The sequence below is a fragment of the Pinus tabuliformis genome, chromosome 2_2 (genome assembly GCF_031772625.1).
Source record: "Pinus tabuliformis cultivar Carrire ecotype Pingquan chromosome 2_2, CPIR1, whole genome shotgun sequence".
In the NCBI taxonomy this organism is placed as follows: domain Eukaryota; kingdom Viridiplantae; phylum Streptophyta; class Pinopsida; order Pinales; family Pinaceae; genus Pinus; species Pinus tabuliformis.
The window spans coordinates 883,457,090-883,484,177 of record NC_142300.1 but is presented as its reverse complement, the minus strand read 5'-3'; the positions used below and the strand labels follow the sequence as shown (position 1 = coordinate 883,484,177).

At 35.7% G+C, this 27,088-nt stretch overlaps 1 protein-coding gene across 1 annotated transcript in view; it reads left to right on the top strand.

The window, feature by feature from the left end:
* The window catches only part of LOC149195851 (uncharacterized), a 69,518-nt gene extending 55,426 nt beyond the window's left edge, over positions 1 to 14,092 (top strand). Inside the window, exon 5 of the mRNA XM_089408042.1 lies at positions 13,961 to 14,092. Coding sequence (XP_089264168.1) covers positions 13,961 to 14,092 — 132 coding nt within the window. The remainder of the gene's footprint in view (positions 1 to 13,960) is intronic.
* Positions 14,093 to 27,088: the final 12,996 nt, after the last annotated feature.

The window sequence follows — 27,088 nt, the reverse complement described above, 5'->3', positions numbered from 1 at the left end:
TAGGATATTATTAGCCATCCATCTTCAAAGATGCTAAAGAATATGTCAGGAGGTGTGACAGCTGCCAAAGGGTAGGGAAACCTGCTCCCTCAAATGAAATGCCATTACAAACTCAGGTACTTATCGAACCTTTTGAAAAGTGGGCTTTAGACTTTATTGGACCAAGTAATCCTCCATCTAAGCAGAAAAAGTATATATTGGGATGCACTAATTATGTCACTAAATGGGTAGAAGCCAAAGCATTACCTTTTGCTAATGAAAAATCTGTAGTTAATTTTCTTTTTGATGACATCTTCACTCGTTTTGGTATTCCAAGAGAAATTATGACAGATCAGGGATCTCAATTCACATCCAACATGGTGGAAATGCTTGTGGAGGAATACAAGCTCAAGCATAGGAAATCTACTCACCAAGACTATGCATCTACATAGAAGAGATTGGACAAAAAGGCTTCCTAAAGCCTTATGGGCCTATAGAACTACATGGAGGAACACAACGGGACATACACCCTATGAACTTGTTTATGGGAAATAAGTCCTATTCCCTATAGAGTTCCAAATCAGAACTTTCAAGATGGCAGTACAATTGGGGTTGGATTTATCAAAGGCTCAAAAGCATAGATCGGAGCAATTAAATGAACTTGATGAAATCAGACAAGAGGCAGTTCAAAGGACTGGTCTAGTCCAACAACAAAGGGCGAAATGGCATGAAAAATATATCAAGGACAAGAGGTTTGAAGAGGGAGATTGGGCGCTGTTATTTGATTCAAAATTTAAAGATTTGCAAGGAAAGTTTCAAACTCATTGGCTTGGGCCATATGAGATTGAAAAAGTCTTTAGTAATGGAGCAGTGAGGATCAAAACAATAGATGAAAGTCAAACTCCTCTTCTTGTGAATGGTCATAGATTAAAAATATATCAAAAACCAATTACAAAGGAGGAGTTCATTAAGATCTTCCAGAACAATTCTGAAATGAAGTTAGTGTAGAAGAATCCTTCTTCTCCACCAACTTAGTCTTTATTTTTCCTATTTGGATTAAAAAAAAATGGTGACAAAAAGCCACATTCACTCTGCATTCTGCAAAATTCTCTATTTCATCTCACTTCACTCTGTTTTTCTTTTACAGTTTCACTTCTTTCCATTGACATATTTCACCAGTAAATTTTCCCTTTCCCAGTATTTCTTTCATATCCATTCTTCATTTATCATCTTGTCTTATTTTCACTTACACAACCATTTCCATTTCATTCATTCATAAACCATATTTTACTCTCTGTTTCATGTTCTGGAGCTATTCTCATGTTCTGCAGCTGATTCCATTCCGCAAGTGATCATGTTCTGTAGCTAATATAATTCTGTAGCAACAATTTGTTTACCAATCCAAGCACAAGTGTCCAGTTCATAATAAAATCATGTATGTAGGTAATTCAAGAAGAAAAATCAATTTTGAAGACAAATCATGCCTAAAGTACCTGTGGAGCAAACATCAAAATATTAGCAAGTGGAAGGTAAAGGTTCCAAAGGTAAATGCAAAAATTTATTTCAAAGAGCAATTTGAAAACATAAGTTTGTATAAAATCTATGATCACATGTCTCCTGAATTAACCATCATGTGATTTGACTGCCACGATGTCTCCGCCATATCTTCTGCCTTCAATGACAAATGGTCTAATGATTCCTTCATAACTGATCTCTAATTTAAACTCCACAACTTGTACTTAACTAGTCCTCTACAGCTACACCTGTTAACGATTAGATTAATGACATGACCTATCTATCTACGGCTCTTCAAACCCTGACTATTTATTTATTACATGCCAACTATTAAGTTTTTATCTCATATTTACGCAACCATTTCATGTATATAGTCATTCTATTTCCATATTCACAGTCGTTCTGTTTTCATATACCCAGTCATCCTGTTTCCATATCCACAGTAGTTCTGTTTTCATATACACAGTCATCCTGTTTCCATATACATAATCATTCTATTTCCATATACCCAGTCACTCCATTTCGATATATGCAGTCATTCCATTTCTTAGACAGTGAGAGTAGTTTTGAAGGGTAACCGAGAACAGAGGATATGGGGATTATTGTTAGAACTAAGCCTGTAGGAGTAAAATACATGGAGGGGTTTCCGAAGCTCAAGGGTATGTTACAGAAGGCCAGATGGTTGTGTTTTAATGAAAATTTTGATGGCTACAACAAGGAAATCACTAAATCCTTTGCAAGATCCTTTGATGGCATGGAAATGGATATAGGGGATATCAAATTTGCAGTCACAAAATCCTTCATAGCAGAAGCAACATAACTCCCAAGACTAGGAGAAAGATGGTTTAAAAACAAAGAGTTTCATGATGAATATTGGAAGGTGATTCTTAAAAACCTAGGTATGGACATTAAATTCTTTAGAAAAGGGATTCCAATTTTAGCTCTCAAAAACAAATGGAGTAGCATGTTGTTAATACTGCAAAAATTCATTACATGTGAAGGAAGGTTTGGGTCTATGTATGTTTATCATATAAGATTGTTAATGAATTTTCTAGAGAATGGAACCCTCAATCTTCCCTTTTTCCTTCTGAATAGTCTGAGAAGAATGGAAACAAATGTGAAAAAGAAAGTTGAATCAGTAGAAACAACTTTATATCATCATGGATTAGTAAAGATTTTAGTTGAATTTCATTTGAGAAGTATAGGAGATACATGGGAAGACTTTTTGGTAAGGAATTTCTTCCAGGATGCTCTAGATGCATCTGAGGGAAGTCATGTTAAGAGAAGTAGAAAGAGAAAGACAGCATTCATATTCAAAGCTCCTCACAAAGAGATGATGCAGAAATAGCTCCTAAACCAGAGGTTAGGAAGTAGACTAAACAGAAGAGAAAAATGAAAGAGAGGGCTGAAGAAATCAATGAGGACGCTCTTGAACCCTCATCACCTCAAGAAGATGAACAACTACTTTCTGAAAGACTGACCAAAATCAAGGATCAAATCAAGAAAGATAAGGAGAAAGGAAAGAAGAAGAAGGACACAAAGGAATAAATCTTAAGCTTTCAAAACTTGAGGAGAAGTTCTAGACTCTGAGATAAGGTGAAGAGGGTGAAATCAAAAGAGGCCCAATTTATAAACTTAGAAGAAGAAACTCCAGTTCAGTCTCCTGACAGTATTCCATCTGAACATAGTCCACAAGACTCCCCTCAACCAAATTTTGATGGCAGCCTAAGTAGAGCTTCTCCTGGTATAGATCCAGTACAATAGCAAATATATGACTATATAGAGTCATTAGAGAAAAAGAATACCTCAATAAATCCAGGAACTTCAGCTAATCCAGCGCTGCCTATCAACCCACAAGAAAATTTAATTATCTCTCTCAAACAAGAAATTTTTGAGCTAGAAATTCTGAACAGGCACATCCAAAAAGAAAATGAAACCTTGAGGGAAAAAAATAAGCTGGATAGACCTATACATGACAACACACTGCTACACTTGGGATTATGGTATAAAAAGAACAGGAAGATGAAAAGTAAAAATAAGACGCTGAGCAGAACACTCATTAACCTTAAATACAGATTTCTTATGAGGAAGCCAAGGATGGCAGTGAGTACAAAGAAAAGCATGAAGAGGAAGTTGGATGTGTTGGCAGAAGTGTTAGAACAAATGTAGTAGGAGGGAGAAGTTCACAATTTTGATTGCATGGGGACATGCAACAATTTTGCAGTGGGGGTATGTTGAGCCTCAAAACTACTCTTTCCCTAGCAACTCTTCTCATCCCTTTTCTTTGTTTTTCCATGAAGAAAATGCATTCTTATCATCAATGACCAGTATATATTGCCTTAAGGATGAAATTTAGTGATTTACATGTTATGCTTTTATGTTTTCTTGTTTAAATAAGTTTTTGTCTTTTAGCTACGGAACGTAGCCTATTCTGCATCTAATCGACTGTTCCGCAGCTACTTCCATGCTTTAACAGGTTCCATGTGTCAGAAGGTGAAACTAACTACATGGGCAGCTTGGAAATCATCATGACATGAACCGTGTCCTATTCACCGACTCCGGTCAAAGGAGAAGTCAAACATAGAGACCGAAGGAAACATGACTCTGTTTCGTGGATAATCAACACGTTTCACAGTGATGGGAAGCATTATCTGAAACAACTTCCTGAACCCATGGACTTCAATAGCCATCTGTGCAACCGAATCCAGTAGCCATCATCTTGGATTTATGTCTCCAGCAGCCGAGGAAGAAAATTTTGTGTTCCTGTCTTCTATGTGTTTTTGGCTGTAGCTTATTTTTCTCCAGAAATACTTGCATAATTTTCTTATAAATACCTGTGTAAAGAACTCAGAAGGAGTTTAAAGTTCCTCATGTAATTAAGAACAGAGTTACCGCTTTGTAATTTTGATACTTATTTCCCTATTTTTAATATGAAGACCATGTGTTTTATGGATATCTGCAAGAGTTTCTTGGAGATTGATTGAGCACTCATAACCTAAGCAGTTATAGAGGGCCCCTGCGCTAACTGAGGTTTTATTTCATTTTGTTTTGTCTTTTCTAGCTAAACTATAAATTCATCATTTCCTTTGTTCATAATCATTTTCATACTAACCTTGTTTATAATGCAATTTTTGTCGTTTCCTCACTAATGTAGAATAGTTTCTTTTTGTTTAATTTCTTTCTAGTTTTTATTAGTAGTTAGAGGTTGAAATTCATTAGTGTAGTGTAGTTTTTTTTCATTTGCTATTTCACTAGTCTTTAAGTTTTCAATTATACTGATTAGTGCCATTACCATTCTTGCCATTTTATTACTAGTTTATCAACTCATGGTATTAATGAATGTTTCTAAAAATCATTTCTAGTTGATAACTCATCTTAAACTAAGTGGTTGAATACTTCATTCATGCAATGAGTCTTTTTTGCATTCCTGCATTTATTTTCTCTTAGAATGATGAAGTACATAATTCCTCAAAATGTCATCACAAGGAGGTTTTTATCCCAAAATTGAGAGGCAGAGTAACTAAGAACTTCATCTAGTTTTGTTTCCATAATAGATTAGACATTATTTGTAATTTCATTTTCAGTTTTTCATTTAGTTTTGTTTCCATAAAAGATTAGACATTAGTTGTAATTTCATTTTCAAATTTTCATTTAGTTTTGTTTCCATAATATATTTGACATTAGTTGTAATTTCATTTTCAGTTTTTCATTTAGTTTTGTTACCATAACAGATTAGACATTAATTGAAATTTCACTTTCAGTTTTAGTATTTCATTTAGTTTTTGTAATTGATTAGGCAGTAGTTGCAATTTTAATTTTTACTTTTTAGTTCATGATTTGGAAATAATGATAAGTGCAGAAATAGAAACTCAGTTTTCATTTCTTGATTAAACTTTGCTTCCAAACCTTACTTAAGCTCTTTTAATTCTCATTTCTTTAGGTTCTTAATAGTCTTTACAGAAGTTAGATTTAAGATTTTTGTTAGTTATATTGTAAATCATTAGGGATTAAAAGACCAAAAACCCCCAAAACAACATAAAACACAAAAACAATGAAGTAAGAAGGGTCATCTAGCACAAACAGTGCACTACACTTCATCAATTTATGATACCCGAATTGATAATTTATGTAGAGCAATTTAGGACACTAAATTGACCAAACAAATATCCTGTACGTATTGTGCTCAGTTGGATCATGAAACAATAGACTATGCTACGTTGATCATGAGGATGCGTGAAAAAGGTGTATTCTAGCCTCCCTCGACTCAGAATATACAAATGATGAGGTTTGAGCTGTGCGAAGAGGACCCGAATGTAAACATGATGCTCAGAAGTGGTACGGCCATGGGAGAGGATACGGGGAAGCAGCCAGAGGAAAGTACATGGGTTCGCAAGGCCCTTGCAAAGGAACCTGAGTTTGACTTAGAACGTGCAAATGAGACATTCATGGAAGCTAAGAAGAGCTTCACGGAGGCCTCCACTTCAGGTAGTAAGGATCAACCAGAGCTAGGAATGGATCCTTCAATGCTCACTACCTTTCTGGAGACGAGAATGAAACTGTCGTGCGAAAAAAAGGTAGTTAAAGGACTACAGGAACTGATCACCATGTGTGTGGGGTGAGGAGAACCTGTTGTGGTAAAAACACAACCCCCCCATTTTTGACTTGCTCAACTCAAATAATGGGGACCCTTTCTATAAAATTTTTGGCTAAACACCTTTTTTGGATTTTTATTTAGTTGATTGCCCTACGCTTTTGTTAATTTTACATTTTCTTTGGATTCTTTTTTTGATTGCTTTGTTAGAATCGATTTTTTACAAGCTTCCCATTGACGCTTGTTTCGCCTCATTTGGTCAACTGGTTTGAAAATGGCACTCCTTTGAAGTCTCATCATTTATCTAGCTTGGGTTAAAAATGCATAAATGTAGAATATTGCAGTTTGTAAATAAATTAGCTCAATAATGCATTTATTTTAAATATTAACCCCTAGTTACTTCTTACTAACATTTTTCCATTTTTAGTTATGCAGCCAAATCATTAATTATCGGGATTTTAAGAAATTCACTCTAATTTCTTAATCAAATCCTAATCTTGAAAACCCAAACGTAAGAGTGGTTGTAGTTTTATTAGAGTGGCTGTAGTTTATATTTTTAGTTTTATTAGAGCGGCTGTAGTTTATATTTTTACTTTTATTAAGAGTGGCTGTAATTTAGAAACTTAAATTCATAGAAATAAAACCAAAATAAAATTTATGTTTAAAATTAAATTTTAAATTAATTAAATTAATTAATATATTAAATATAATTAATTTAATTAAATTAAAATTTAAAACAAAAAAAAAACATATAATAAAATTGTTTTGATCGCGTCGGGACTTTTTATCGCATCGGAAGTTTTATGTGAAATATTTTAAAAACCCCGATAACCATGATTCCCCCGATGCGATATCGCATCGGGGAATTTGACTTGACATGTTTTAAAAACCCCCATAAGCTACCCCGATGCGATGTGCCGATAAGGTATGCGCCGATAGCGAAAAGGAATAAAAACAAAGTTTTATATGGTTGGTTCAAACGACTTGTTCCTTTAAACTCTTACGTATGGTGATAATGGTTAGTTTTAAATATTTTTATATATTAGATATGGTGACAATGGTTAGTATATATTTTTAATATTAGTTTGTATATTAATATGTAATATGTAATATATTATATTATTTAAATTAATATGTAATATTTAATTAGTTTAATTAAAATTTAAACATCATTTAGATTAATATTAATTAGTTTTTTTAATTAGATTAAATTCGTTTATAAATAGTTAATTAAATATTAGTTAGTTAAATTAATAAATATAATTAGTTTAGTCTATAATTAGTAATTAAATTATAGACTAATTTAGGATTAGTTTTCAATTACACTTTTTTTAGCCCAGCAACAAAATTTCCAGATTCATGCCAGATTTGACTCATCAACTTTGGAAGCTCATAGAATGAGTTTTACTTGGCCAAATGAGGCCCAGGATGGCTCATTGGAAAGAGAAAATCAAGGAGAATATTTCAGAGGAGATTTCATTGACAAATTTGGTCATTTATTGGGTCAAAAATCAGGCAGAAGATCAAGCTCCGAATTTTGAAAACAAAATCATTTTTCTGAGTTTTATTTTCATTGGTCCAGGCCTCTTCTAATTGCAGATTCACTCGTCAATGATATTCTTGGCCAATTAAATCATCCCAGGAATCAATAGAGAATTTATATTTTATAGAATTTGATTGGATTTGATTAAAATGCCAGCAATGCCATGTTGATTTTATTGTTGCATTTTAATTTATTTTGATTTCTTTTTGCAGGAAAACAGTGGAAAAAATATGGAGAAAAGAATCTCAATCAATGAGAATGCTCTAGCAATTGGATTTGGCAGATTTCTCTTCACCAAACTTTCCTCTCAAGAATTCCTTCACAGATAGTATAAGTAATAGATTGCAGAATGTAAAAGGGGTTGCTCTCCTCTGCAATTTCAGACTTCTGAAAGCACTACTGTAATAGGAATTCAGAGTTGTAGGAGAGAGGAGAGAAAATCTCAGATCTGGGGATTATTGAGGATTTTCCCTTTGTATTTTGAATTATACATGAAGGGCAAAGTTTGCACTATTGTGGCTTTAGCTTTGAAAGTGGAAGTTCAAGCAATGTAAAGGGCTGTTGGAGACCAAGGACAGAGAAATGGATGCAATAAATTGGTATTTCTAATACTATTGTTTCAAATATCAATTTTATTTTTGTGGTAATATGAATGTGTCATTTTATTCATGTTTGTGCACTATTGTCAAAATGGGTAATTTGTCTCAATCTTGTTATCATGTATCTCTGTTTTTATGGATTAATTTCTCATTTTTGAGTAACTATTTACTCATAAATCTGTCTTATAAAACTGATTTATTGAATGATGTTGTGTTGTGAACTATTTTCACATATCATTATTCAATTATTGGATTTATTGATTTTATTATTAATATCATTTTTGTGAACTACTTCCTGAATGTTATTGATTTATTATTTCAGTTAAAAGGTCTCAATAAAATTTGTTTTTGATATCCATAATATCAGTTAATTGAATTACTTCATTAACATGATATTCATTATAAGCAAAGCATGTTTAAATCCCAATATTTTAATTATCTTGCTCTTAGTTGGGTTAGATCTATATCTACCTAATTAAGATAGGATTTAGATTAGTTTCTTTTGCTTGCATCATAGAATAAGCTTGCATTTAGAGTAAATTCTACATCCTTTTAAGTCCTCTCCTCAAAGAGGCAAAACTTTAGTTGTGGCTTGGTTGAACCCAAATCAGCTTAAGGGTAATTCTCTTGCTTGATCAGCAAGAAGAAGTGATCTGATATCCCTGTCTATTGGTATGAAAAGATACATCATAAACCAATAGCAATAGGGAAAAGGTAACTGGACCTAGTTGAACGAGTCGGAGCCACTACACCAAACGGAAAAGGAGCTGCTTTTAAGATCCAGACCGGGTGGTTATCCCCCAATGTTGTTGCAACGATTTTCGAGACATCAACATTTTTGGCGCTAGAAGGAGGGCCTGAGAAAATTTGTCTATTGGAGTCTTTTCAATTTTAATATTTTATTTATTGTGATGGCTCCTCTCAAACTTCCAATTTGGAGTTGTATCCATAGACATGCATCATCCAATACTCCACCCGAAGTGGTAAGACTCTTGTCTCAGGCAAAGTTTAATGGTAAGAGAAATTCTTCTGCTTTTAACCATGTCTTTCAATTTATTCAAAATGTTTCAAATTATGATTTTCAAGGAATTGATGAAGGCATCTTATGCATAATTTTTACTCTCACATTTGCGGCAAAAGCCAGAAACTGGTGCAAAAATCTTCCAGTTGCCTCAATCCATAGCTGGGATCAATTTGTTACAATTTTCATTTGTAAATTTGACGGCTACGATTATGAACAGGTATGTGAAGAAATTGAATATCTACGAAGGTTTAAAAATGAGCCTGTTAATGATTTCATATTCGATTTCACTTGAATTGTTTAAGATTTAAGGACAAAGATAAACCTACAGAAGAAGAATCATTAGGTTGGTTTGAATATATTTGTTCTCTTCCACCCATTCCCAATCCATATGAAATTAATTCAAGTTTTGTTTCATCCCCTTCTGATATAAATGAGAATCCCAATATGGATGTGCAAACAAATTGTGAGGAAGTGGTTTCACAAAGCTTGAAAAATATTTCTAACCAAATGCAAGAAGACAACAACAACAATTTTGGAGAAAAAGCCGCCTTGAAATCTGAAAGCTACTTTGAAGTAAATTCGGAAAATCAAATCGCAAATCAGCAAGTACAAGCAGCAATCAAAGTAAATAAAATGCAAACCGCTGTACAAATTTCTGAATTTCTCCATGATGAGCAAATGCCAAAATCAGAGCAGCAAAGCAGCCTTCTTCAAGAAAGCATGAGTATGCAAATGAATGATCTGCAATCTGAAATTTACAATGAGCATAATGCACAAGAGCTCTCAAACAAAGACAGTTTTAAATGCATTGTTTCAGGTTCACATTTTTCCCTTTATCCTGATATTTTTAATGATAGTAATTTTTCTCCTCTTAGTATCAATGATATTTCAGAAATTAAAGAGGATGATTTAAATAAATTACCATTAAGTTTTTATCAAGATAGAGAAGCAATTATTGATCATTCTTTTGCCACTAATGAACATGAGATTTTTGTTCCTCCTTGTTTTAGTATATTGGATGAAATCGAAGGGAATTCCAGACAATCTTGTGAGGTCATTTATGATGATTACTCTGAAATTGAGGATGTTGATTTCTATTATTCTCAAGAGAATTCTCATGATAAAATTCAAATAACATCTGAGGATGAGGAACGCTTCAATTTAGGAATTATCCCAATTAATCCTCATTTTAGAGCAGAAAATTATCTTCATGATTTCACCATTCAAGAAATCATTCCAATTTATGATTCATATGAGGATCAAACCCCCATTCCTATTCATAATCATAATTCATTTTCTATTTCACAAGTTGGAATTCGAAATTACCCAAATTCCATAATTCTGGCCAATCCTTGTGAAAATGAAATCATTTCAAATCAATCCCAATTGTGCTATATCATTAGTTGTACAAATAGTGATTTCATTTTAGTTTTTCTTTCACAGCTATTTTGTTTAAACTTAGATTTATTTTCTGATTTTATTTTGCAAAATTTTCACACTTTTCGCTGGCATATTAAACACCTTACTGTCAAATACTCAATTGATGAATTGCTTTATTGGGAAATTGAAGTTTCATATTATAACCATGAACATCAAGAGCTGTTAACACGTCAATATCAATTGATGTTCATTTCTTATCAAAAGCTTCTATTTCCTCAAAGACAATCTCAACTAGAGGATATATTTTTACAATCTGGCCAGCATTTTAATTCAATTAATAATTCTCACTTGTATTTAACAGATTTCCATTCATTTTTCATTAACTCATTTGAAAAATATTTGGAAATTTTTCTCTCAAAGGAAATTGTTAATAGCTTAACATTTGTACATAACACTAACAATTTTTTCCAGGCCTTTGAATTTAAAAACTCATATCCACAATTCGGCCTGTCATCTCCTCTTTTGAACATTTCTCAATCATTAATGGAAATCCATCCAGATTTTTGTGATCCAATTGGTATTGAATTGGAAAGCAAATTTCAAGAGAAGGAGATTTTAATTAAGTTCCTAACAATAACTGTACATTCTGATTTCATATTTATTTTCCTTAGTTTAGTCAAATCTATATTTTTATTACTAACATTTGAACTGTACACAAACGCGGGAATAAAAATGAGAAAATGGCTACACTGGAAATATGACTATACCTAGTCATTTCCATGTATATGGTTAGAATAGGAGTAGAATTAATTTAGTTTGTTTGTTTTGTTTAGATAATTTATTTTTAACAGTTCTGTAGATTAAAAATAAAACAAACCAATCAGCCATTCTCATACATGTTCAGTGAAAATATGTTTCCCTATCAGAAAATTTTAATTCTTGCTTTCTCTTAAATTTCTTACAGCAATACCTCTACTCTGCCTATTTCGAATAATGTCTTGATTAAATTCAATTAAAGTTGCACTTAGTATCGATTGCCTCAAAGTCACTTTTCTTCATTTCGGGATTTCCTTCTAAGATTTTCTTTTGAAATTTATATGGTAAGGATTTGAGGATTAAAGAGCTTCATGACCCCATTATCCCATGAAATGTATGACTGTCTATGATAAGCTTAATTTTAAATTCCATCATTATTAGTCAGTCTAACCTTTCACGATAATCATATGAAGTTCATATTATCTTCCTCGGAGTTTGCTAAAAGCTGATTTTAAGGATGTCCATTTTGCCAAGTGCACACATTCAAATCTGTTTTGATATTTTTCTACAATTAGTGGCTTAATCTCATTCTAATCTTTAGTTTATTATCTGATGTTGTAAAATGCATCATCTTTATTTACTAAAGGTATTATTGAACAGTCACTATAACGATACAGAGTTTTCTCAAGATTAATTTGGAATGAGCAAAGGTAATAAATTGTTGTTTCACTTCGAAATTGAAGCATAGCTTAATATTTATTTCTGATAAATTTTATATTCCCTGGACATGAATAAACAGATTTTATTTAGGCTGATTGCACACTTAGATTTAGAATAAATGATGAGATGATTTTGAACAAAGTCAAAATTTTGATAAATCAAAGGAAGAATTTGAAGATTCGTAAGGTAAAATTTGCAAACAATTTCCTTCCAGGTACGCATTTGCAAGTTCGTTCTCATCTCTTATTAGTTTCTCTTTTCCTTAGTTTATTTTTGATTCGTGTTCTATTTTATTTACAGGTTTTCATTTGTTTTCAAAAACTTGAAGTAAGCAGTAAACCCATTTCAAATTTGCAATAGGCTCAGGGAAATTTTATTTGTGATGCATTAGAATTTAAGCATTTTTTAATTTTGCTTTTATTCACTTAGAAAACCCAATTGAAATTCCAAGGAATATCATAAGACCATTCGCATCATAAGATTTCATCGGAAGTAATTCTTAGCATTTCTTTGCTCATCAAATACCTCCGATGTATTATCTTACTCATATGCCATATCGCATTTCGCATATCGGAGGTTTGCAAGTGAAGTATACTTCCATGATCAATGAATCGCTGATCTCCGATAAATGACCTTACCGATATTGCGATGACCACATAATTATGGACCCGATATGAAATTCGAATCAAGTTTATAAAAACTATCGCATCCACTCAATCGCAATAATGGTAGGAGCATAGCTCTAAAGCGGTCGATGTCTCGGATCCGATATGTTATCAAATTTTCATCATAAAATTATCGGGTCCACTCTTCATCGCATATCGGCGTATCGAGAATGGTGACATCGGGTGCTTAAGATTGCCGATCGCCGATTAGTTATGTCATCCATCGCATCGCCGATATCGCAATCGCTTCCTTGCATTTTTATTTATGGCCATATCATTATTCTGAATCTGCGATGCGCGATGTCCAAAGTACAAATCGCAAGATACGGTGTGCGATGTGCAATTTGTGACATAACTGTCCCCGATCCCTGATTTAATATTTCTTTAATGATGCGATCGCTCTATCTCATAGTACAACTTCTCATCGCATATTTTCATATCGGCGATTCGCCATTGCAACCTTTGATGCAAGAACTTCCAATGCATGCCTCTAAGTCGTTAACATTTAATCAATATATGGCATAGCAATAAAATTGAAGTCTTGCAAATTAAACTTAAAGCATGATGAAGAAACATGTTGTGTGGATCATCCGATGAGGCGATGTGTTAAAACGAGCTTGGGTAACCACTATGGTAAAAAGGCAATTGATGACAAATTTGCAGCATACAAAAAATCATTTCAATTTCTCACACATTTTAGTTTTAAATATATAATTCCATAATTAAAAATAGAATTCAAGACCTCTATCTTTATATTTAAATTTTATTATCTTGGATTTGGTCTTGATTCTGGACAATTTATCAAATCATGGAGTTTATATTAAACGTATAATATTATGAGGAATAGTCATTACTGCAAATTCTCATTCTCATTTCTGATGCATTTGTTTTAATTTCAATTCCCCTGAACACTAAGCATTCTATTTTTATATTACTGTTTGCTTTATTTTAAGTAAAATAAATAATGATTTTGGGTTATAGGATTTTGGTTAGTGTGACTTCTTCATGTTTTTAATGTTAATTAAAATAAGAAGTCAGCTAGTTTGGAGAAACCGATACCTTTCAGGTAAGATCAAAAGCAATTATCCAATGGTAAGATTCATGTACCCACTTTCATTAATTTCCATTTTATCACTCTAGTTTCATTTGTGTTTTTAAATTATGCTGATATAAAACTCTGTTTTGCAGCTCTTCATAAAATCTTTCAATCTTCTGCCGAATCAGATTTTCAAGATCTTATACTCTTCTCCTGGCTTTATTTCAAGAAGCAACGATAATCTTCGTCAAAACAGCTACACCAGGGAATTTCTGAACCTTTAGTTTGTTTCTTTAAGCATTCCTTTTTAGAAAATGATCAAGATGATGCTTTGAAACAAGAAGATTAATATCATACAGAAAGTTTTCATTGTGGCTGAATTTTATCGTCACTGATATCCAAAAGGCCTAAAACACTTACAATCCTACAAGATATGATTTTTCTAAATCTCAACATAAGAAGGAATGATTACACGATTATTTTATTTTCTTCATATTGTTAAGACATTGGTATAAACATTCTTGTTTGAGTTTATCTTGCGAAACTTGGATTTTCCTTCCCATTTTAAGAGATTTCTTTGTTTTTATTTTTGTTCGCTGATTTCTTTTTTCATTTTAGCATAAGAATTCTTTTCCTTTGGATTTCAATTTTGATTTTGGTGAATGTCATTATTTATATGGAAGGCCTATTTGTAACCTAACAATGGTCAGGATACGTGGAGAAAAATTGTTAATAGTCACCTATTAGCTTTTTCTTAAATCTCTTAATGAAGTTTGATTTTCTTATTATAGAGGTAGACATACTTAAGGAAGAGATTACCAATCAAAAGAAGTTGGCAAAGTATCATAAAATCTGAAAAATTTCTTTTTCATCAAATTGTAATTATTTGGAGATTTCAAAATTTCATTAGGATCTTTCAAAGTTCTATTATCAGTCAAGAAAAGTTATTTTTAACCAAGTAAAGACACTTTACAGCAAAGCACCGTTAACTCTGAAATTGTCATTCGTAACTCTTAAGGAGTCAATGATTCTCCCTGTCCCAAAGAGTCTTATTTTCTACAGTATAATCCAGAAATATATTTAAACTTAAAAGATAAGAGGTCTCATCATGAACCTGCTTACCATGATCATAGGGGAAAAATAGGCTGACATTACCAACACTGCTAAACAAACCAGGGTAATGGCTTATGATTGCAAACAATTATAAGACAAGGGGTCTCATCACGAGCCAACTTGTTCAATCCAATTTTAACCAGTGAATGGAATTGTCAACTATCTGGCTCCCATACTAGGACAATGGCTTTTAAGATTTATCTAAAAAATAAAAAAAATAAAAATAATACATAAATGGATTTATCTCTAGATCAATAATTCTTAAAAAATGGGATTCTGAATCATTTATGATTAAAAGGTAACCCTGTCGAAACTATAGATGTTTGCTGGCAGCAGTGGCTCTACCTATGACAAAGGAGTATATTTTAAAAGCTAAGCTGTAAAGTGACCCCTGCTTTATTTCTACAACTAATTAAGGACTGATGAAGAGTTTTGAAATATTTTAATGTATGAGGAATTTTAAGAAAAATTACAATCAGATGATTCTTGTTTTTATTAAGATTAATAAACCTAGCCAAGCATTCCAAAAAATAATTCTCTCTTCTTTAATTATTTTTACTTTAATCTCATTAAATAGAGATAACTGGTTCTTCTTCTGCGTGTCGCCATTGTTGTGGTAAAAACACAACCCCCCCATTTTTGACTTGCTCAACTCAAATAATGGGGACCCTTTCTATAAAAATTTTGGCTAAACACCTTTTTTGGATTTTTATTTAGTTGATTTCTCTACGCTTTTGTTAATTTTACATTTTATTTGGATTCTTGTTTTGATTGCTTTGTTAGAATCGATTTTTTACAAGCTTCCCATTGACGCTTGTTTCGTCTCATTTGGTCAACTGGTTTGAAAATGGCACTCCTTTGAAGTCTCATTATTTATCTAGCCTGGGTTAAAAATGCATAAATGTAGAATATTGCAGTTTGTAAATAAATTAGCTCAATAATGCATTTATTTTAAATATTAACCCCTAGTTACTTCTTACTAACATTTTTCCATTTTTAGTTATGCAGCCAAATCATTAATTATCGGGATTTTAAGAAATTCACTCTAATTTCTTAATCAAATCCTAATCTCGAAAACCCAAACGTAAGAGTGGTTGTAGTTTTATTAGAGTGGCTGTAGTTTATATTTTTAGTTTTATTAGAGCAGTTGTAGTTTATATTTTTACTTTTATTAAGAGTGGCTGTAATTTAGAAACTTAAATTCATAGAAATAAAACCAAAATAAAATTTATGTTTAAAATTAAATTTTATAATTAAATTTAATTTTAAAACAAAAAAAAACATATAACAAAATTGTTTTGATCGCGTCGGGACTTTTTATCGCATCGGAAGTTTTATGTGAAATATTTTAAAAATCCCGATAACCATGATTCCCCCGATGCGATATCGCATCGGGGAATTTGACTTGACATGTTTTAAAAACCTCATAAGCTACCCGGATGCGATGTGCCGATAAGGTATGTGCCGATAGCAAAAATGAATAAAAACAAAGTTTTATATGATTTGTTCAAACGACTTGTTCCTTTAAACTCTTACGTATGGTGATAATGGTTAGTTTTAAATATTTTTATATATTAGATATGGTGACAATGGTTAGTATATATTTTTTATATTAGTTTGTATATTAATATGTTATATGTAATATATTATATTATTTAAATTAATATGTAATATTTAATTAATTTAATTAAAATTTAAACATCATTTAGATTAATATTAATTAGTTTTTTTAATTAGATTAAATCCGTTTATAAATAGTTTTTTTTTTTTTTTCTAAGTTAAGACTAATCTAAGTGCCCACGGGGGATTTGAATCGGTGACCTATCGCAAGGAGTGCCTTAACAAGGCACCCATTCACCATCAATCCAAAGCCCCGTGGGCTCCGTTTATAAATAGTTAATTAAATATTAGTTAGTTAAATTAATAAATATAATTAGTTTAATTTATAATTAGCAATTAAATTAGAGACTAATTTAGGATTAGTTTTTAATTACATTTTTTTTAGCCCAGCAACAGAATTTCCAGATTCATGCCAGATTTGACTCATCAACTTTGGAAGCTCATAGAATGAGTTTTACTTGGCCAAATGAGGCCCAGGACGGCTCATTGGAAAGAGAAAATCAAGGAGAATATTTATGAGGAGATTTCATTGACAGATTTGGTCATTTATTGGGTCAAAAATCAGGCAGAAGATCAAGCTCCGAATTTTGAAAACAAAATCATTTTTCTGAGTTTTATTTTCATTGGTCCAGGCCTCTTCTAATTGCAGATTCACTCGTCAATGATATTCTTGGCCAATTAAATCATCCCAGGCATCAATAGAGAATTTATATTTTATAGAATTTGATTGGATTTGATTAAAATGCCAGCAATACCATGTTGATTTTATTGTTGCATTTTAATTTATTTTGATTTCTTTTTGCAGGAAAACAGTGGAAGAAATATGGAAAAAAGAATCTCAATCAATGAGAATGCTCCAGCAATTGGATTTGGCAGATTTCTCTTCACCAAACTTTCCTCTCAAGAATTCCTTCACAGATAGTATAAGTAATAGATTGCAGAATGTAAAAGGGGCTGCTCTCCTCTGCAATTTCAGACTTCTGAAAGCACTACTGTAATAGGAATTCAGAGTTGTAGGAGAGAGGAGAGAAAATCTCAGATCTGGGGATTATTGAGGATTTTCCCTTTGTATTTTGAATTATACATGAAGGGCAAAGTTTGCACTATTGTGGCTTTAGCTTTGAAAGTGGAAGTTCAAGCAATGTAAAGGGCCGTTGGAGACCAATGACAGATAAATGGATGCAATAAATTGGTATTTCTAATACTATTGTTTCAAATATCAATTTTATTTTTGTGGTAATATGAATGTGTCATTTTATTCATGTTTGTGCACTATTGTCAAAATGGGTAATTTGTCTCAATCTTGTTATCATGTATCTCTGTTTTTATGGATTAATTTCTCATTTTTGAGTAACTATTTACTCAGAAATCTGTCTTATAAAACTGATTTATTGAATGATGTTGTGTTGTGAACTATTTTCACATACCATTATTCAATTATTGGATTTATTGATTTAATAATTAATATCATTTTTGTGAACTACTTCCTGAATGTTACTGATTTATTATTTCAGTTAAAAGGTCTCAATAGAATTTGTTTTTGATATCCATAATATCAGTTAATTGAATTACTTCATTAACATGATATTCATTATAAGCAAAGCATGTTTAAATCACAATATTTTAATTATCTTGCTCATAGTTGGGTTAGATCTATATCTACCTAATTAAGATAGGATTTAGATTAGTTTCTTTTGCTTGCATCATAGAATAAGCTTGCATTTAGAGTAAATTATACATCCTTTTAAGTCCTCTCCTCAAAGAGGCAAAACTTTAGTTGTGGCTTGGCTGAACCCAAATCAGCTTAAGGGTCATTCTCTTGCCTGATCAGCAAGAAGAAGTGATCTGATATCCCTGTCTATTGGTATGAAAAGATACATCATAAACCAATAGCAATAGGGAAAAGGTAACTGGACCTAGTTGAACCAGTCGGAGCCACCACACCAAACGGAAAAGGAGCTGCTTTTAAGGTCCGGACCGGGTGGTTATCCCCCAATGTTGTTGCAGCGATTTTCGAGACATCAACAGAACCGCACATAGTCCATAAATTGGGGAAGCATGCATTACGCACTAGAAGGGAAATGAGGTTGATTGCATAGATTGGTGAGTGTGAAATGGATCAGGTAATCCTAGATCCGGGTTCAGATGTGAATGTATTACCGAAGCAAACATGGGAACGCATGGGTAGGCTCATGTTACAACGGTCCCCTATTCAATTATGAATGGCAAACCAACAGAAGATTTTGCCCATGGAAAGGTTGCAAGGGGTAACAGTTGATATTAAAGGCACGAGCGTGCAAGCAGATTTTGAAGTAATAGAGATTGTCGATGACAACAATCCCTATCTCGCGCTGTTAGGAATAGACTGGGCCACTGATATGAACGGAGTCATCAACCTGAAGAAGCACAAAATGATCTTCAAGAAAAAGTCACTATGCGTAGTAGTCCCACTGGACCTAGCTAAAGGAGTGCGCTACACTGAACTAGTGCATGAAAATGATAGCGACAATGATCTTGATTGTATTTACAAGATAACTACATGAGACCAGGATTGGGTGAATCCAACTGTAGATGGGAGGATCTTGTGGAAGCGCGAAAGATCCTGCACTTCAGATTCAGAAGAAGAAGCAGAGTGATGGCAAAATCAATTGCACGAAGTAACGACCCTGAATTGCAACATGATGGTTAGATCACTGCGTTGCGTGAAAATAGAGACCGTAAGAGAGTTGCCGACATATGATCAATTGACAGCAATGGTTGAATTCCTAAGAAAATTTAAAAGTGCAGTATCGGAACAACAACGGTTCTATGTGTTGAAATGGGCATTACGTGCAACACCTGCATGATGGTGGGGTACACATCAAGGAAATTTTTAGGACTAGCACGGATGTAGAAGGATGATGTGCCTATGGTTTGGAAGCCCCCAGCTTCAAACAAGAGTCGGCCAGCAAGGATGGAGCAACTTGTGCACTCACCTGTCTCGATGGGTACATACATGTGTTGTGCAACAAGCACACCCCAAACTCAGGATCAAAAAGCAAACCAAGAAACAGCAGCACAAAAGATGACGCGCACCACAATCATTCCACGTGGAAGCATTCAATAAAGTATATGGAGTCTTGAACAGGGTTCACCAGGTGAAACGAATTGATTAGGACTTGCACGTGCCAGCGGTTCGATGGGCCTATAGGGCCATGTGAAAAAACCCGAGCATAGAGATGATTCCGAAACTGAGGAATAGAGTTGAGACCAAAATTTTGGAGGAAAGGAATCCTCACACGATAGCTCCCATACTTGGGACAGTATGCGAGGACCAGGATAAAGGAATTATGCAGCTACGTGAGGGCGAACATATGCGGATTCAGGAAGCCATTTAGTGAGGGAACCTAAAGCTTTGCGAACTCGAAGAAGGTACATGTTAATAGACACAGAGATCAAAAAACTGGAAAATGAAATCGCACAAGCATGTCTCGTCGACAAACTAAGAATGAAAAGACAAGATATGGACAACCATTTTACTGCATTAGAATATTGTCGCCGAGAATTTGTGACTCTGCTACCATGGCTGCGACCGCACCTTACCAAACAAAGAAACCAGGGGAGCGCACTGGATAAGTAAGAATGTGCGGCATTGACTGCCCACCGACTAGGCTGGAAAGTGAATTGAAATCTCGCATAGGTGGTGCGACCACTTGACTAGCCGTAGGGAGCACAGTCTTAGTGCTCCAAGCAGTTGAAAAAGAGAGCGGGACTATAAAAGAGTCTGTGAGGGAGCTGCGTGATAAGGAGGTTGTGCGCAGGATCAGCATGTCACAAGGGTCATGCTCATGCAGAGGGGGCTGCGCTGCCGCGTGGGTAGGTTGGGAAGTGACTATTGGTGTCACTGTGCATGACAAGATACCCAATTTAGGACAAAGAGGAGCTGACGGCGGGCAATTAAGAGATGAATTAAGAGCTGGATTTGGGACGATCTGCCGCCATGAAGGCATTAATGACTCAGAAGTGGGGGGAATGGTCAAGCTCAAATTCAAAAGATGCTATAAAACCCCCAGGGCTAGCCACGAGACAATACTTGGTTGTTTGAGATTTGAGCAATTATAGAGCAGTGAGCGCCGAGCACTCTTACCACCTTTGAGTACGCGACAGAACATATCCCATGTAAACACGATGACTACTACTAGACCAGGAGTGCAATTCATCGAAGACATTGCTGGTGGGGCTGCGGAGCCCCATGTTATGCTCTTAACCTGCGAGAAGATACCAGAATACGAAATATGTGAAGAAATATACCCAAAACACATAACAATAAGAAATAACAACAATTATTTTATTATTCAGAAAGCAATGTTCACTTGCCTCTTCAAGGGGGAAACCTCTAATAGAGCTGGGCTCAATTACAGAATAAGACACGATGCTCCTCGAGGGGAATCTCTATCCTTTATATAGGATTCATACATGAAATACCATGGGTCAATACCATGGTTCTTATTAATACCATCTATCTAATACCATGGCCCATTTGCAACTAACTGTGGTCCCTTCTTTAAATGCGGGTCAACCACTTACAATTATTAATATGGGCTTTATTGACTCTTTACTTAACTACAACTATGACTTGATCCTATTACATAAATGAGGGGGTTATGGTTGGACCCTAACATGCCCTCCCCCATAAGAAGATCCTTGTCCTCAAGGTTGAAGCTGTAGAAACTGCTGAAGGATAGTGGTTGGTTCCCAAGTCGCATCTTCCGGAGAGGTGTCTTTCCACTTGATGAGGACTTCCTTGATCGTGCGGCCACGCAGGTGCCGTTCTCGTGTGTCAAGAACCTGTTCAGGTTGGAGCCAGATTGACCCTTCTTCATCCAATTCAGGTAGACTGGTTTGAATTTTGCGATGGTTCCCAATCACTTTCTTGAGGCATGAGACATGGAATAATGGATGGATTTTTGCAGTGGGTGGCAAAGCTAGCTTGTAGGCGACTTCTCCAATGCGTTGAAGTACTTGATACGGTCCGTAGAATTTTGGAGATAATTTCTAACAACCCTTATCTTTAAGTGATGTTTGATTATATGGTTGCAGCCTCAAAAATACCTGATCCCCTTCTTGAACTTGGCATTCTGAATGATGTTGATCTACCTATTGCTTCATGCGGTTTTGAGCTTGATGGAGATTCTCTCTGAGGTGGGCTAGCATGGTGGTGTGGTTTTGTAGGAGTTGATCTACTACCTGTACCTTTGAACATCCCTTGATATAAGAAGTAGGTGAAGGAGGGAGTTGACCATAAACTGCTTCATATGGAGTCATTTTGGTGGTGGCATGATAGTTGGTGTTATACCACCATTCGGCTAGAGGTAACCACTGTACCCATAGATGCTGCTTTTATGAAGTGAAACACCTAAGGTAGGTCTCCAGACATTTGGTGACTGCTTCAATTTGACCATAAGTTTGTGGATGATAGGAAGTACTAATTTGTAGTTCGATACCTTGTAGCCTAAATATTTCCTGCCAAAAGTTACTGGTGAAGATCAGGTCATGATTAGACACAATGGAAGTGGGCATGCCATGCAATTTAAAGATCTGGTCCATGAAATATTGAGCGACCAAAGCTAGTGTAAAAGGGTGGGGTAGGGCGAAAAAATGAGCATACTTATAAAGTCTGTCCACAACCACCATGATGACTGACATGTTTCCTTATTTCGAAAGACCCATAATGAAATCCATAGAAACCTCCGTCCAGATTGAGGCTGGGATGGGAAATGGTTGTAATGTGCCTGGGGATTTGACTATTTCTCCTTTGTGGCACTGACATACATTGCACTCAGTTACAAAAGTAAGAATGTCCTTTTTCATGCCTGTCCAAAAGAATGAACGTCGAGTGTGAGCATAAGTCTTCTGAAAGCCTGAATGGCCTGCAGTGGGAGATGAGTGCAACTCTGGCAAAATGCAGCTTTTGAGGGTGGATGTTGGTGATATATCATGACTCTGTCCTTGTAGCGAAGGATCTCATCCTACTAAGAGTAGCCCGGTGTGGAATTTGGATCTGCTCGCAATTGATTAATGAGTTGGGAGAGCCAGGGATGTGAAAGCCATTCCTTGCGATCCTCTTCAACCCATTCTGGAATGGGAAGGGAAATTGCGAGCAGGGTGCTTTCCTCCTCAAATTGGCATGATAATGCATCTGCTACGATATTTTCGCGCCCTTTCTTGTAAATTATCTCATAATCATATCTAAGCATTTTGGCGAGCCATTTATTTTGTTGTGGTGAGGATACGCGTTGCTCCAAAGAATATTTAAGGCTTTGATGGTCTGTGCGGATTTGGAAATGCCGCCCCAATAAGTATGGTCGCCAGGTAGCTACTGCATGTAAGATGGCCATCATCTCCTTCTCATAGGTAGATTGTCCCAGATTTGTCCCACTCAGTTGTTGGATAGTGAAGGCCAAGGGTCGACCTTCCTGCATTAAGACTGCCCCAATACCCATACCTAAACCATCACATTCAATCACAAAAGATTTGGTGAAATCGGGTAGTGCTAATATGGGGGTGGAACACATGGCATGTTTGAGAGCTATAAATGCCTGTTGTGCTTCGTCATTCTAGAGAAATGAATTTTTATTGAAGAGATGAGTGAGGGGTCTAGCAATGAGACCATAATTATGGAGAAATTTGCGATAGTAGCCCATGAGACCCAAAAATCCTCTCAAGCTCTTCAAGGTATTTGGTTGAGGCCAATCTTGCATTGCCTGGATCTTTTTGGGGTCCACCTTGATACCTTGATTCCCCATAATGTGGCCCAAATACTCAACTTATTCCATGCCAAAAGAGCACTTGGACATCTTGACAAATAATTTATGCTTACGGAGCAGTTGTAAGAGAAGATCTACATGTTGAAGATGTGTGGCCCAAGTGCGGTTGTAGATGAGGATGTCATCAAAGAAAACAAGGACAATTTTTTTGAGATATGGTTTGAACTGGTGGTTCATAAGGCTCTGAAAAGTGGATGGGGCATTACAAAGACCAAATGGCATGACTAGGAACTCATAATGGCCTTCATGAGTTCGGAAAGTAGTCATTGGAATGTCTACTTCTTTCATGCGAATTTGGTGATAGCTTGAGTGAAGGTCGAGCTTAGTAAAGAATTGAGCCCCATTTAGTTCATCCAACAAATCATCGACCACCAGGATGGGAAATTTATCTTTGACCATCAACTTGTTGAGGGCCTTGAATTCTAGACACATACGCCATTCCCCATCTTTCTTGAGCACCATGACCATCGGTGATAAATAAGGACTAAGGCTAGGACGAATGACGCCTACTTCCAAGAGTTCCTTGATGATTTTTTCAATTTCATTCTTTTGGATGAGCGGATATCTATATGGGTGCACATTTGGTGGTTGGGCCCCTGGGACCAAAGTAATGCGATGATCACGTTCCCCTCTCAAGGGTGGAAGCTCATGAGGCTTGTCAAAGACTGACAGATGGTTGTTTATGATCTGTTGCATCTCAAGATGAATGTGAAGAGAAGTGGGTTCGAAGGCCTGGATGGCATTAAATTGGGCTATAACTCCATGGTGGCCCTTTTTTAACAATTTTTCCATCCTGTGTGAACTAATGATAGAGGGATCACCCACCTGGAGTCCGCGGAGGGTATGTGTGTGGTTGTTCTGCTTAAAGCTCAGATATAACTCCTAGAAATCCATTGTGATTTGGCCAAGTGTGCGGAGCCATTCAGCACCCAGGACAATGTCACACCCTCCCATGTGTATAGCAAACATGTGGGTCTTTAACTGATAATTCCCCATTTGAAGTTTGACATTTTCACAACGACCTTCACATTTCATTGTCCCCCCATCAGCAATTTGGACCTGGAAGTTAGAGACTGTCCCGACAAAACAATGCACGGCTTCCGCGACCCTTTGATGGATAAAGTTATGTGTACTGCCATTGTCAATCAATACTACTACAAGGTGATGCTTAATAAAACCTCTGATTTTGAGAGTTTGGGGAGAAGAAATCCCTGCTAAGGCATGAAGTGAGATAACTGGTTCTTCGGGTACATTGTCTGGCTAGTTTTCCTCATCTTCCTCCTCTGGTTCCTCAAGTGGTGGGGCTTCCTCCGATGAACTGTGATCAGTGGCATCAATTTGAAAGATTTTGGGCTCCTTGCATTTATGCGCAGGGGAGTATTTCTCATCACAGTAGTAACAAAATCCTTGCTTTCTTCTTTTTTCCATTTCCACTAGTGACACCTTTTGAACCTTGAGTGTTTGGGTAGTGCTTTGAGCCTAGGTGGGGCGACCCTTGGCTATGAAATTTGGGCGATTGGACTGTGCGACTAATGCACGTTCTACTTCACGAGCTATCCTGCATGCATCCAACCATGAGGTAGGGTGTTGCAGTCGGATGTGGGCTTGTATGGCTTCTTTGTGACCATTGACAAAACATTCCAAGTAGAACTGATCATGTAGACCTCCTGTGCGGAAAGCTAAGGCTTCAAAGGCTGTAATATATTTGTCATTGTTCCTGTCTATCAGAGTTTAGTGAGACGACCCAAAAAGTTAGCTTCATGGTCAAAGCGATCCGTAAGAGCTTTTGCGAATGTCTGCCAAGTCACGGGCCTTCCATAGCAACGTTGATGCCACTGCCACCATTACCATATTTCTATTGAAAATAATACTGAGAGGGGGGGTGAATCAGTATTATCACATTAATAAAACTTTTTCATTTCCAAACTCTGATTCATATATGCTACTTCCACAACTTCTTATGATTAAGTTAATTGGTCTTCAATGAGTGCATTAGAACATTATCAATCATATTATCAGTTAACAGATGCAGTAACATAGAATATAACATCACACATAAGGCACACACATGAACACCATGATGTAAGGTGGAAACCCAATGCAGGAGAAAACCACCTGGTGCAAGTCATCTCAATCTTCTTCTTAATAAGAAAATCCTTTTACAATATTTGTACTGGTGCAGTCTTATACCAGTACGGGAGCTACAACCCCCTTTGCTCTTGTACTAGCCGATCCATTTACTAGTACGCAGGCTACTACCTGCTACAATGCTCCAAAGATTTCCTTTAGCTCTTGTACTAGCTTAGATACTAGTACGTAGGCGCCGGCCTACAATCTTCTCTCATCCAGGTACCACGTTTCATCAATTTTCAGACTGGATACACTGAAGCACAACACATAATCTGAAAGGCCACATTTCATCCAATTTTCATACTAGACCCAACAACAACATAAACAAGCTTCTGAATCACCCAAGCACTAGATCCATACATATACAAGTGAGTCATCAACCAGATCTAGTCCATCAGATCACATGAAGCTAAGTCATTATGAACCCGATCCATTCATCTATCAAAACTGAAACATACTCTATCACTTCTCAGAATACTGTCATAATATCAGAAACCAGACATCACTTCAAAACCCATAACACAGCAATGATAAACATGGACAGCTAAATATATTTCAAGAGAAGTACGCAGCTTCACCCTTGTAATGCCTTCGTACTGTACGCACTGTTCCCTACTGAGCACCTGCGTACCCACGCACTGTGCCTCAAAGACTTCCTGCATACCTGCGCTCTGTGTCCAATGAACTGCCTGCGCACCTCTGTAGCTGCAGCACTTCTGGTCCTGCGTATCTGCGCACCTGCAACGCTTATGTGCCGCGTATCTCCGCACTTTTCTTTCACTGTATCTGCGTGCCTTCGGGTATAGATAATTTCAAGACTTCAAGAATAACCCAGACAGTCAGATCTACAGATCTGATCATGCGCCGAAGAGATCTCAATCCATCAGTAGATTCGCCTTATTTAGATCTAGACATTACTCCCAAGAGATCATAATATTTCAGATCTAGCTCTCATAAGATGTTCAACCCCAAAAGCATGCTCAAGCCAAATGATCTCCTTTGCTTTATATAGGCAAGCTCTTCCTCAAATCATGGATTAATACGACGGGCCAAAACCATAATAACACAATACCGTCGGCTAAATACCAAGGGTTAAACATAAGAAACCCCACGTGTGCTTTTCTCTGCCTTGAAGTAAGTGAACTGGGGGTACGCACCTCCTGAATGGGATAACTGCGGGTATGTACGCACTTTATGTAACACCGGCCTGCGTGTACGCACCTTCTGTAAGGTGTACCTGCATACCCCTTATTTTCTTCAATATTTGATAGCTGATCATCAATCTCTGCTGCTGACTTGAAGTACTGTGATCTATCACCTGAATGAGTTGCCATCAAGGACAACACTTTAGCCATAATGCCAACAATCTCCCCCTTTGGACTTGATGGCAAAGCTTACTTATGAACTGTCATCTGATCCCTTTGTGCTATCTGGTAACCCATGCACTCTGTCACATCTGATATTTCTTTTGTAGATTCATCTGAATGTATGCAAGTGAGATGATATTCTATGAGAGGTTTGCCATCAAGTACAACACATGCATCATAATGCCAACAATTTCATTGTCCAAGTACATGCTACCCACACTAAACTGAGTCGCATCATCTCTGA